The sequence below is a fragment of the Sceloporus occidentalis genome, unplaced genomic scaffold, assembly GCF_023333645.1.
Source record: "Sceloporus occidentalis isolate IW3139 unplaced genomic scaffold, rSceOcc1.0.p SCAF_1, whole genome shotgun sequence".
In the NCBI taxonomy this organism is placed as follows: Eukaryota; Metazoa; Chordata; class Lepidosauria; order Squamata; family Phrynosomatidae; genus Sceloporus; species Sceloporus occidentalis.
In genome coordinates, this window is record NW_028316981.1 from 238,940,137 (window position 1) to 238,954,337 (window position 14,201).

The window sequence follows — 14,201 nt, forward strand, 5'->3', positions numbered from 1 at the left end:
TTCAGTGGAGGTAAACAAGGCAGTTAAGCCCTGATTGCTCTCATTAACTAAGCAATTTCCTTGTCAGCAGGAGGGGAATTGGAGTGAAATCCTAATTTTCACTTTTGAAATGAAGTTTAGCTGGACAGGATCATTTATCCAAACCTGTGGCTATTGATCATTTCAGATGCTTTTGCCAAAGCCAGACATACCAGGGAACGCCATTTGCAGGTCGTGTTGAGGCACAGAGAGGCAAGGGTTATTTTTCTTCACTGGTTGAGACTTCTCCTTCCCAGAAGCCTGTGCAGTTCCCTGGGCTCTGGGGAAAGGCAGCAAAACCTGCCAATCAAGGTCTTTCTACTGGTTTTAAAGCACCTGGATATCACATGGCAAGGCTCAATGAAAGTGTGTTTGTAAATTTCAGCTCAGCTTTTATCTTGAGACTGATCATTCAATAAGCAGTAATTCAAAACAGATTACAGACTGCTACTATTATAACATTTCCTGTAAGTGCCAATAGTAGCATGTATGTATGGATATTGCATAGAATCTTTTCCTCCCCCCCCCCCCCCCCAAAATATCATATGTGGATGACTGCCAGGAGAATTCTAGATAAGGTAGTGCTCACATGGTGTCAATCAGAGCCTGGAAAAGTTACAATTTCGAGACGAGAAGCAAGTTTTGGAAGGTAATAAGATTTCATTTTGATTTCATCCTCTCTTCTGTCTGCAGGTTCAGATGATCTGGTGAATGAAGCATTTGACTTTGCAAAGAATCTATGTTCCTTGCAGCTAACTGAGGAAGAAATTGCCTTGTTTTCTTCTGCTGTTCTGATATCACCAGGTAGTTATCTCCAACTAATTTTCATTATCTCTTCAAATTGCATACAAACTCTGCCTTTTTCCATCTTTTTTTTCCAGTCTGTCTATGTACATCAAATAAGTGAAGTTTGAATTAATGTATTTTGCCTTGTGTTCCACTTCTGATTATGTAAGAAGGGAAGTCCAGGTGGGTGTTGTTTTTTCCACAAACACACACACTTTCACTTAATAATAATAATAATTTGTTTTATTTATATACCGCTATTCCAAAGATCATAGCGGTGAACAGCAAGTAAGCTAATTAGCAAGTAAGCTAATTTGCCCCCAACAGTCTGGGTACTCATTTTAGCGACCTCGGAAGGATGCAAGCCTGAGTCAAGCTTGGGCCCTTTTGCTGGTCTTGAACTCGCAACCTTGTGGTTTTGAGTGAATGGCTGCAGTACAGGCATTTAACCACTGCGCCACCAGGGCTCCACTTGTATTTCAAATGTCATTTTCTTTCCATTGTAGTCTATGACACTTCCATTTACTTGTGTCACCCAACTGGAAGAAAATTTTCTGTCTTTATGATTCCTAAATTCCTGTCTACACTTGCTAAGGGAAATACCTTTTCCTCCAGTAAACCAATCTATGTTTTTTGGTGATTTAAGGAGTCCAATCTTTGTTTTCCCTTATCTTTTTGGCAGCTGGGGAAAGTGGGTAGAAATACATAATCAAATGTAGCATAACCAGTATACAAGAAACCACAGATACCCAACACACACAAAAAAAATATTAATGCAGTTCCTATGTCCAGACTATCTGGACAGATAGTCAGATATTCTGGATGGCTTTGGTCCAGGCTATCTGAAGGACCATGTATCCCTGTACAAGCCCACCCAAGCACTAAGATCAGCAGGAGAGGGCTTTCTTTCAATCTTACCACCTTCGCAGGTGCAGTTAGTAAGGACTTGAGAGAGGGCTTTCTCCATGGTTGCTCTCAGACTGTGGAATTAGCTTCCACAGGAAGTTAGGTCGGCCCCCTCCCTGCACTCTTTTTAATGGCAATAGAAGACATTTTTATTTAGGCAGGTATTTGGTGGGTGAATTTTACTTGTGTAATGTGATGTGCTGTTTTAATGTTTTAATGGTTTTTAATTGGTTTCAACTATGCTGTTTTTATTTTATGTTTTATGGTTGCTAATAATTAATTATCTTTTAATTTTTGTAATCAGTGTTTTAGTTCTTTCTTTTTAAATTACTGTAACCTGCCTTGAATTCTATTGTGGGAGAAAGGTGGGATATAAATCCTTGAAATAAATGAAATAAATATGTGTATGTGCCTTCAAGTTGCCTGTAGACTTATGGTGACTAGGCCAGCATAGTGCCTTGCACTAGGTTTATTACAGTTTAATACAGGCACCCAGAGCACCTGGCTTTGAAAGGCAGAATGGCCAAATATGCCACAAACAGTAGAGAAAGAGAAAGAATGTATGTTACATGTGCAACTGCCCGCGTGTATGTGACTTGGAGGAAAACTGAATGCAGAAATGTATGCATACATTTCATAATGTATATATTTATGGTTAGGCAGTAGTTTGAACATTGAACTACTACAATGGATATCAAGATGTTCTTGGCCATAATACCCACTGGTTGACCTTGGGCATGTCACATGCTCTCAGCCTCAGGGGAAGGCAATGGCAAACCTCCTCTGAACAAATCTTGCCAAGAACCCCCATGGTAGTTTCCCCTTAGGATCGCCACAACTTGAAGGCTAACAACAACAACAACAATAAAACAGGTATACCTTCTGCCCACCCCTGGAGTATAGTGTATGGTCATATATCCATATAAAAATTGTTCAATATTATTTATCATTACACTTTCATTTGGCTCTATCTAATATGCTTTATTTAGTCAATATTCTAATATGTTCTAGAATCAACGTTTTCTCCCATCGAAACAGTCATGTGTAACTTCATTAAGCATTGTTTTGCAGGTACTCCTCAGCACTGCAGTAAAAAGAAAGAATTTAAATAGAAGGAACAGAGCCAAATTTATATGGCTGCTTCCTACCTTTCCTTTTACTCACTGCTACTTCTGTGAGCCAGTTCTGCAAATGTTCCAAGTTATAAAATAATCAGAGTAAAAGGAGAATATATGCTGTTCCTATTGTAGCAGCGAGAAAGCACTGGTTCTTAGTTAGTGAAAGAAGAGGGACGGCTGCATCTGCATATTTGTCTAGCAGCAGCTTAGGTTGGCCACAAAAGAGCTGTGTTGGAGAAGACAACCCTACACAAAAGGATTTGGGAAACAGGCAACCAAACAGGGCTGCCAATTGTGAAAAGATTCAGCAATCACCATCAGAACAGTGTGGCCAAATGGCATATCAGTTGAAGACACATTTACTGGAAGCAATTCTCTTTCTTTTCAATTGAGCATCCTTTAAAATCAAGTGCTTAGATTCACAGATTAATTCCTCAGTCCTAGACTTAACACAGTCGCCCACTGGATCAGGTGGGAAAATGCCAGCGCTTATGTTTTCCCAAGAACCTGCATGGTGCAGCTGTAGTGCATTAGCAGCCTGCTCTTATTAGGAAGCCTGTATGGCAAGGACAGAGATTGCATAGCTGCCAACAGCTAAAGGGAAACCTAAGATCAAACCAAATTATTAGCTGTTTGGCATTTGAATTAAAAGACTATTCTTCCTCCAGATAATGACTCTATAATAGCATTGGTATTAAATAATGATGTTTATTAATCTTCTTTACACTTTTAACTGGATTTAGTTTATGTCTTTATTTTATTAATTTTGTGTTACTTTATTGTTTTGCCAGATCGAGCTTGGCTGTTAGAACCAAGGAAGGTCCAGAAACTTCAGGAAAAGATTTATTTTGCACTTCAACATGTGATCCACAAGAATCATCTCGATGATGAGACTTTGGCAAAGGTAGATCTTCAGTGAAAAACGATATGCACATCTACATAGACAGCCCAATATGTCCAAGTGTGTAATTTATTACAATTTGATTAGTATATATTTTTTTCTGATTGGCTGCTTGTGAATCCAGTATTCTTTTTGATAAAGATGTAGCTGAAGTGAGCTACAGACCACTTTATTATCTTTTGTCCCTGCTCCTTAAGGTCAGTGGCATCACTAGGAAGATGTGGGGGGGGGGGGGGGGCTTGTGGAATGTACGAGGTGATAACCTGAGAAGGGTGACACCACTGCTCCTCTAACATCTGCCATTATTATTATTATTATTATTATTATTATTATTATTATTTGTATTCCACTTTTTCACAAAGGAATCAAAGCTGATTCCAACAGTATAAACAAAACATCAAACAATTAAAAATTACAATTTAAAAACCCCAAACCCCAACCCTCCCCCCCCCCCCCCCCGTTTTGCAGAAACAGACTGTGGCATTTGCCTGTGTTTCTTTAAAATGCTGAAGAGATTATGTGAGTGGCATGAAATTTAGTGGGAAGAGAAAGGAGAGGCTCCAGTTTTTAATTTTATATTATTTCATGCTTTTTAAAAAAAAAATTTAAAAAATAAAAATATATATTTTTAAAAACATCACATTTTACCAAATTTTCACACATGAAACTCTAGAGATTATCATATGGGGGATAAAACGTTCTTGTCTCATACTTTTCCCATTCTTATAGCGTGATTGTAAGAAGATTTTAATATGACATCACGCTTTTCTCATCATTTCCTGTCCAGAAAGTGTAATGGTGACCACGATCACACAAAGGGCTTTCAAACGATGTCATGCAGATCCCGTCATTGAAGCGTTATTCCCCGGCATTTTGAATTAATGGGAATTCATGTTAATGCAATGCCACTTCAATGATGGGACACCAGCACTGTGATCTGAAAGCCTTTTGTGGGATCACAGTCAAAGACGGGATAAGGACGGAGGAGTGATCCCATCCTTATTTCATCTGTGTGTGTTAATCTACACTGCAGACTGGGTCAGCCAGAAAAATCAGCAGTAGCAGAACATGCCACAAACCATCCTGTGCATAAAATACTGTTTGAAAACACTGAAGTTCTGGACCATGCCAACCACTACCAGGTCAGGATGCACAGGGAAGCCATTGAAATCCACAAACACCTGGACAATTTCAACCGGAAAGAAGAAACCCTTAAAGAGAACAAATTTGGCTACCAGTCCTGAGGAATAGCAAAACTAGGACTCAGAAATGCAAATGGGAAACTATTCAGAGTCAGGGGCTTTCCCAGCAGATAATGATCACCAATTAGCAGACATTAATCCTCGTTTGCATTAGCCTCCCAGGCTGAGGCCAGCCATCAACACAGAACAATACACATGCAAATCACTGCTGCATTCCCAGGCTCACACAGTATATATACACCCAATTTTTCCAGGCAAAGCATTCTCTGAAGATGCCAGCCACAGATGCTGGCGAAACGTCAGAAAGAAACTCTGCTAGAACATGGCCACATAGCCTGAAAAACCCACAAAAAACTGTGGGTGGAAAGTTACTATCAGTTGTGTTCCTGGCTGGCAGTAGCCATCTGAAGGCTCCAACATCAGGCTTTACCTCAATGGTCCCACCATCAGGCACTAGTCAGTTATGGTAGCCTATCCCAGAATCTTCCTTCACCTCCCCACAAATTAGGATGGTTACACCTTAATCCACCCACCCCATAAAAACCAGACACAAATAGAAACTAAAATGTAGAATGAAAACCAGATGCAGTAAAACTTTAATTATTAAAAAAGAGACTATTTTGTCTTAAGGGTAAATAATAGCCAGAGAGGGGACCAGTTGGATCCCTACAAGGCAATAATTTCACAGCTGCAGCAGCACTGCTGAAAAAGTCTGTATCACATCAGGCATGTACAGACCGGCGAAAAGCACCAGCCTGTGGGTGGAGTCATGGTGTCGCATCCACATGCTCAACACCATGACCCTGCCCCCATGGCACCATTTTGGTGCATGCCCATTTACACGGTGCGTGCCATGATGACACCATTGTGGTGCAGCACCCAAACGGCACAGTGCGGAAGGGGCATCATTATGGTGCATCGCCATGCCTATGACGCCTCTACCAGGGAGCTAAAAGGAAGCCCCTTTTCACAGCTTCTTTTTGCTCCCTGCGGAGGCCACAGCGTGCGATTGCCGCGGCCCCACTCTGGGGTGAAAAGGGGCAGCTGCATGCCACCCATCTGTATAGCCCCAAACTCACTCCTATAGTGGTATGAGCTGAGGACACAAAAAGAAAGGGCTCCACAGCTGTTCAGATCTGTGTGGGAGAGATTATTTTTAAAGTAAATGGCCAATACCAGCTCTACCAGTATTTACACTTCCTATCCCCCTTCCCATTCAAGATCCCAATCCAAACCAGTCTCTTTCCCTTCTGCAAAGCTGCTTTTAGAACAAGACAATTACTTTGAGTGACCTAATTAATTAGATAATAAAAATGTCATGACACTTTTTCCTTGGAATAATATTTCTTTCCTTTTTAATCCTTTGTCTGTCTGTCTTGCAGTTAGTAGCCAAGATTCCAACTATCACTGCACTTTGCAACCTGCATGGAGAAAAACTGCAGGTATTTAAACAATCTCATCCTGACATAGTGAACACACTGTTTCCTCCATTATACAAGGAACTGTTCAATCCAGACTCTACCACTGGCTGCAAGTGAAAGGAAAGATAGAATATGTCACATAGTCCTGGAATGCATCACTGTTAAGACAAAAGAATTGTTTTCATGAAGACTTTCTTTTTTAAAAAATGTCACTACTGCAACACTAGGAATGTCCTGCACTTAATAGAATTATTTTTCACCGCTACAGTTTGAAGAATGTAAATATGCACCTCTGAGTGGGGCCTGTTTTCATTTCTCTTCTTTTTGTTATTTTGTTTTCTTTTTTAATTTTTAACTTACCAGGAAAAAAAGTTGCAAAATATAGAACACTGGGTGTTACCTTTATTTTTGATTTTATTTTATTGGGGATATGTTTGGGAGACAACTGTTTATAGACATTTATTGTAGATATAAATGAAAACAGAGGGGTAATTTGCAGTATTACTCTTGCTGTTCAAATATAATTTAAGAAAATTCCACTAAACTAGGCTTAACTATTTCTATGTTTTTAGCTAGTTAAATGCATGTGGCAATTTGTAGCTGTCTTGGAAATAGGTGTGCGTGTATGTAATATATATATGGGCATGAGCCTTTCCTGTGCGGATGCAGCATCAGTACAAAGATGGTTCCCAGGAGAGGGAGGTTAAAGTTCCCTGGTCCTCCTCTACCCTCTGAGGATGTACACAACCATTTCCATGTAGCATTCCAGATAGTACAGGTAAATGGGGTAGACTGTGTTTACCTCCCACATGCTTATCTAGCCCTCCTTTTCCACCTGAACTGTGGGGGCTTGTCATTTCCTTTAACTGTCTGTTACGCCATGTGTGAGCTGAAGGGAGGAACCAATAGGACTCTGTTAAGTCCTACAGGGATCCTTGGATACACAGGCAAGGGTCATGTCTTGTGTACATATAGAAAGTATATATCAGGGATGGGCAACGTTGGTGTTCTCAGGGGCTACCTCTTCCTTCAGACAGTGGTCAAGTGTCAGAAGAGTATATTGCTGCACAGCTCAGATGGTTCTAATACAGTCTTTTGGTTGTGGCATGTGTATTTTCTACATTATGTAGAAAATACACATGCACAACCCTTTTTGAAAACAAATGTTATTTCCTCTAAGTAGAATTACAAGGTTTTAATGACATCCTGATTCAAATCTTATAACACTGGGTCCAGGATGAGTTGCCTTATGAGTTACTGGTTAGCCTTCCCTGCTGTATACTGCTGTATAGTACACATATATATGGAATACGCACACACTTGTTGTAGCTTTTTTTAAAAAAGCCTATTTTCTAAGGATGCTGTCTTGCATTTTATAACTCTCCATATAATGTATTGGTTTTATGTTGAGCAATTAGGCTTTTGCTCTGCCATCCATCCATATATAATGACAAGATGGTACCTTTTCTGATCAGTTTGTATATAATATGTATGCAGTACGCGGTCACCGAATGAAAAGTCAGGTTAGTATTATTGGTGCCAAAGCCTTGTCTGGATAATTCAAATGGACAGAGAGAAAGTTATTGGGAGATTTTTTTTCCTCAGTGATAGTGATAAAGCATATATTAAACATATTATTATAGGACAAAATGCCAATAGAGTATTTAAACTAAAGAGAGTAAAATTTATACTGTCCCAAACAGTACATTTGTTTTGTGAATCAAAAAGAGAGTTTATTTTATTATCTTCCCTAAACAAAAAAAAGTTGCTCTGTATTCTCCAGGGGATAATGAAGCAGGCCCATAGATAAATCTAAAGATTACACAAAAAAAACAACCAGTCATCAGCAAAGACATTATTGTAAGCTGTGAGGTGAGAGAGGAGGCTTTCCATATGTACATCCATCGTCTTATGCAACTGTAATATTCCAGTGTCTGGAGAAAGAGCTGTTTTCACTGGTTTACTTCCTATACGGGGATCAGACTGCGCAGTTGTTACCTTAACAAAACTGGTTTGGCATATTAATTTGTCAGTAATAGTAGTGATATACATAGAACAGGTCCTCAAAAAATATTGTATTATAGAACATTTTCTCTACTAGGTCCTACAAGGCTTCTTATGCATCCTATTCCACACACACACACACACTACCATCCACAGTTGCACAGGTGGAAAGAATTCTGAGAACAGAAGCAAAGAGGCTTCCTCAAAGTCTAAAATGGTTCCAATGCTTCTTACTGGTGTTTCCTCAACATGGTATTTTAGAGTAAATGCTTTGGGAATGGGCAGTTGCTCACCAAGGATGGTTATAAAAGAGCCCTTGGAGAACAATGAATCCAGTTATAGCTCACCCATTCTACCAAATTTTGCCCTGCCCAACCCACCATGGCTTGTAAAGGAGAAAAAGAAATTTGCCATGTTGGCAGGATAATTTGAAAGCTGTAGCTCCCCAAAGTAACTTTTCCAGGCTCTACACCTTCCACACCTGGAAGACTTTAGTAGACAGTCTGAGAACAATAAGATCTAGCCTACTGGCTCACCCACTCTCCCTTTCTACCTGTCATTGAATCTGTACAATATCACACTATTCTTTGGTGCTTGATGCCAAACTTTCTTATAGATTGCAAAAGTCAAAGCTGTTTAAAAGGAAAAAAAGCTTATAATATATGTTTCTTACAGTTCTGTTTTGATTCTTTGCATTTCAGGATTTAATTCTAAAAATACAGAACTCAGATCCCATACAAATATGTTCTCAATTATTCCTAACTGCTCATTTAGCAAAACAGGAGTGCATTACCTGAAAATATACTTCCTTCTCTGGAAAGATTAAATAATCTAATCCACTGTGCTGTTGAAAGTGCTACCTAGCCTCTTCAGCACAGAATTAAATCTGACATTGCATGAACAGCTTCTGGCTTACACAGTGGGATTTTCCTCTCCTTTTCACTCCAGTGTGCTGCACACACATCTGACTGAACCAGGCACCAGAAGGCTCCTCTGGAACCAATTTTGAAAGTGCATAGAGGGTTACAGCAAAGGTGTGTGATTGCTCCCTTCTTCTTTTCTTGCATCTGACGGATGCACCTCCTCTGGAGTGGTTATTTGGAAACCGCTTATATGTTTGAAACATATTTCTTTAGTTATAAATCAAAACACTGATGAGTAGAATAGATATGAAGCTGACTTGCATTGGCACACATGGAAATCTTACATTTCATTTCTACTTAACAGTCTTAATAGCTACAATTCAAAAGTATATTTTTCAAAATGCAAGTCAGTGACACCATGTTTGATGATATTTATTGCACTGCATATCAGCACCAAAGGGCACTTCCAACCAGGGTTAGGGAAGTTTACCTATTTGGAACAACTCCCAGAATCCCCCAGCCAGCATGAACACTTTCAAAGTTCTTCCTTCATCTTTTTGGCTTCGGTATAGGATTGCTACTTGTTTGTTGTCATTGTTTTTCCCCTTCAGAGCTCCTGTGCCTTTTGGAGCGGATAGGCAGGTAGGAGTTACACACTGCACAGGTGTCTCAGTGACTGACAAAGGCTTGTTTACAAAATGAGCATGTGAGCAGAAAAACATCCATTTAATAGTCTTGGGCTGCCCACTCTGCCTTCTTTTTTAAAAATTATTCTGCTATTTCCTATTCAAATAACAGGACAGAGAGACAACAGAAGCTGCCCTGGTAAATGATATCCCTTCTTCCTTTACTTGATTTGTTTCTCTTCCTCTGGAACTAACACAGCAATAACACTTTATATCGTTTTCTGATAATGTAAGAGCACTGAGTCACTTTATTCTCAGTGTCTGAGCAGACTGATGTAGACTGCTTGTTACACTTCTACAGGGACTTAATTTTGTCTAAATGTCACTCCTGCTGGCTCTCTGTATAAAGAATTAATTCCAAGAGTCATATTTCCTTCTAATGGAAAGATTACTTTACTGATTGCTAGGAAAATAGGGTAATAGAAGACACTCAATTAAACCAAGCTGTTTCCAAATGCAATATATATTTGATGATTGTGTTAGGGACCATGCAGGATTTGAGTCTGGGAGGTCTTACACTCTTTCAACTCTCATCTAAAATATTCTTCTTGATTTCCTTCTTTTTATTATATTGCGTTTTACAATCTGGGAAGGTTATGGAGCTTCCATGTAGAAAGATTTGGGTGAAATCAGTTTTTCTCCTAGGGCTACAGTTAAACAACTACAGTACATTATGAGCTGAACTCATTTTAAATCCACTTTATTCACACTCTTAGCATGATATAAATTAAGGAAGACTAAGGAATTCTAACACCTAACACCAGCAAAACTGGACAATCACAATGATCTATTCTCCATATAAGGTTAGGTTACCAAGCCAGTAATTTCTTATGGGAAATTAAATGTTGAGACATCATTCCTTTGCACAGTGAGAAGTGTTCATTCCACTGAATTTTCTTTTTTAAAGCACCCCACCCAGCCAAGAGCATTCACCTTGGAGTAAATTTACTGTTTTGGAGAGGGTAGTCTCCAAAACAGTAATATGGGGGTGGGGGATACCTAGAGAGGTAAAACTTTGATACCTGAGGCAAACAGCTCAGTTTTCTTTGACACTAGAAAGGGTATGTGTTTATGTGTGTTTGTGTGTGTGTAACATGATTCGGCCATTCTGCCTCCTCTCTATAAATGGATCAGTGTCTCTGATACGCTGTGAGAACTGTATGTCATACACTAGCACCATCTTACTCTTTCCTTTTAAATCTTCACACTTTGTAAATGACAATCACTGCTTGATGCAGCTGTTGCACTGTATGCCACTCAGGGATATATTACCTTAATAAAAATAATAAGATATATAAATATGACAGTAATAATAAGGAAACAATAATTAGAAATGTGTTGAAAGGCACAGATTTAGATGCCAAAATGTGGAAGACCCAGACAAGGCTTTCAAGCCAGCTTTTAGAAATGACATGGTTAGAAACTGAATTCACTGTTACTGTTTCCTCTACAATGTGCGCCACTGATTTTACACTTTGATTGTGAGCACAAAATCCATATTGTGACCATTTATCCTTCAGGGGGAAAATTGTGGACAAAAAATTAATTTCAAGTTATTGGCAAAATTAACATTTGGTTTAAAAGATATTTTCTAGGATCAAAGTAAGTGGATTAATTGCACTGCAGCTGCAAACATGCTTCCTTGACTATTAAAACTCTGGAAGTCAATGCCACTTGAGACTTAAGATAGGTAAGTGTGTAAGAATCAAGATTTTGGACATAGAAAATAGTGGTATAGTAGTAGCAATGGCCACAACGTTGTTGATTTACCACATGGAGAAATATATGGGACAGAAAAAGAAAAGGAGAACAAGCATCATTTCTTCTCATTTTCAAAGTGCCTTCCAACTGGCTTCTATATACTGGCAAACCAATGTTTTTCATAGAGTACCCAGTCATAACAGCTTAAAAGGCACTACACACAGTCATTTTTGCTACCAGATATTCTCCACAACATGCATGCAATCATACAAACAAAGTTCTGGATGAAATAGAAGATCTTTTGAGTCATTCTGTGTACTTCTTCAAAGTGTGTAAACTGCTGTGAAGGAAACCTCAATATTCCCTTTTCTTGCAATATGCTGTGATGAACAATCTTAAAGTCAGGCTCTATTCAAACTCAAAAGAAAGTCCCCTCTATTAAAAAAAAAAAGACAAAAACCCCGCAAAATAGCCAGAAATTCACTTTTCTGATTATTAATATTAAAGATAATGAAAAATATTTCTTGGCTTACTGATATTCCAGGGATGCATCCCAGTCAGTAGTAATCCATACAATTCGTCCCTGGCATCTTTTCTCAAAAATGGATCTGATATCTGGAGATATTGGAGGGGAAAGTCTGCACAAGACACTGGAGTTTGCTTTGCGTTAGAGTCCAACATTCTTTTCATACAGTGGCCAATCAATTGTCCACAGGAAGGCCACCAGTAAAATCAACGCAACGATACCTCTGCTTTTGATACCAGAGGTGACATATCAACATTAGGAGGAACGTCCTGATAGTGTGAGCTGTTTGACAGTGGAACACAATCCCTCGGAACATGGTGGAGTCTCCTTCCTTGGAGGTCTTTAAACAGAGGCTGGATGGTGATTTGTCAGGGGTCCTTTGAGTTCCTGCATGGCAGGGGTTGAACTGGATGGCCCTTGCGGTCTCTTTCAACTCTATGATTTTATATAACTAACCTGACAAGTAAGGCTACTGATGAACCCATCCTCCATTTCATCCACTCATTTCCCCTTACTACAACCAAGGTAGCCTCAACCTACAGTTATTAGTAAATTTGTTCACTTAAATTACTATTAGCCTGTGTCAACCTCTAGATACAATGTCAGGAAAAGCGTGAATGTTCTCTTTAATGGTGATTTGTCATCATAGGTCCAAAACGCACTGCATAAATAATCCAGTTTGAGACTGCTTTAACTGCCCTGGCTCAATGCTAGGGAATTCTGGGAACTGTAGTTTTGTGAGACATTTAGCCTTCTCTGTCAGAGAGCTCTGGTGCCACAATAAACTTCAATTCCTAGTATTCCCTAGCACTGAGCCAAGGCAGTTAAAGTGGTCTTAAACTGGATGTTTTCTGCAGTTTATTTTGGACCATCGTCATTCACCCACAAATCTCAAAAGATGAGTAATGATAAATATTGTTTAGAAGAAAAGGAAAGGTTGGTGGGTTTCAAGGTAGCATCAAGCCTCATCAAGCTGAGCAGAATATGAAAACAACTACATAGTTTCACAAGCTGCATAAAAATTTGTAAATCTGACCATACGCCTTATTTTTACAGTTTACCTATTTTTCAGTTGCAGAAAATCAGTCTTTAACAAACAGAAGCCACTCTCTTGCAGAATAAAACTCTAGCTTGGCTCCTTTCCCAGAATTTAAATTTGAAGTATAATGGAGAAAGACCATTAGTTCTTTTTCCTGCCAATCTAGACTTGAGTTATTCAGTTCTACTCAGAGATAAGCAATGCAGAGATTATTACTTCTTCTGAGCTATGTAAGTGACTTCTTCCATAGAGCAGTAGCCCAGGTCTAGCTTTAGCAATTACATAATTCCACAAGAGTAGAAGAGCATTCTAGTACTAGAGTCAAGTGTTTTCTAAATCTTACTGATCTCAGTGAGTGAGTTAAGTGCCATGTTAAATAACTCCCATTGCAAGAAGAGGACTTGTAAAGTTCTGAACTTTGTCTAGATCACTTGCATTTGGGAGAAGCAGGATAAGTGCAATGAAAAGCCTGTTTGTTCTTTTCATGCTTTGTAATTCTTCATGCAATCTTAAAGATGCCCAAGCACTAAGGAGTGTTTAAGACTGCAGTATTTATCACATATGCTTCTCCCAGTCTCGATTTCATTGATACATTTGCTGAAATGACCGTAAAAGTCTCAGTATGTTTTTGATTTTCAATCTAAACAATGCCTATGTTACACAAACATAGGAATTTTATAGAAGATCCCCATTACATTGTCTTCATTTTGTAATCCTTATATGTTTTCCCACTTCTTTATCTGTCTTTATCTGCCACAAAAAGTCCATTTAGGCAACAGGGCAAAGTAGCTTCAGAACAGCCTTGACTGGTAATATTAGAAGCCACTATTGGTGCAAGCTGTATCTTGCCTAAGGCAGGAGGATACACACCAACATACCCCATGACTGATGCACTGCCACTTTATGAATGTCCTGCCTCCCCTTCTTTCCCTAAGGGTGTGCCCTGGGACTTTTTATCTACTCTTCTGCTGCAGCATTTTCTGAAGCCAGAGAACAGGGCTTGTTATCTAGATGGGAAAAAGGGGCCCTT

General features: G+C 39.1%; 1 protein-coding gene across 3 annotated transcripts in view; it reads left to right on the forward strand.

Annotated features, from left to right (window-relative positions):
• Positions 1-14,201, forward strand: part of RORB (RAR related orphan receptor B) — a 197,121-nt gene that overhangs the window by 176,901 nt on the left and 6,019 nt on the right. The window contains exons 8-11 of one of the 3 annotated variants that reach the window (XR_016277360.1): positions 712-822; positions 3,620-3,732; positions 6,314-6,373; positions 9,305-9,390. Coding sequence is in view for 2 of the 3 variants with exons in the window: in XM_089490716.1 (XP_089346842.1) it covers positions 712-822; positions 3,620-3,732; positions 6,314-6,469 (380 nt within the window). In the remaining variant the exon portion in view is untranslated. Of the gene's footprint in view, positions 1-711; positions 823-3,619; positions 3,733-6,313; positions 9,391-14,201 lie in introns of those variants that run through there. The other 2 variants (XM_089490721.1, XM_089490716.1) reach the window with 2 other exon arrangements.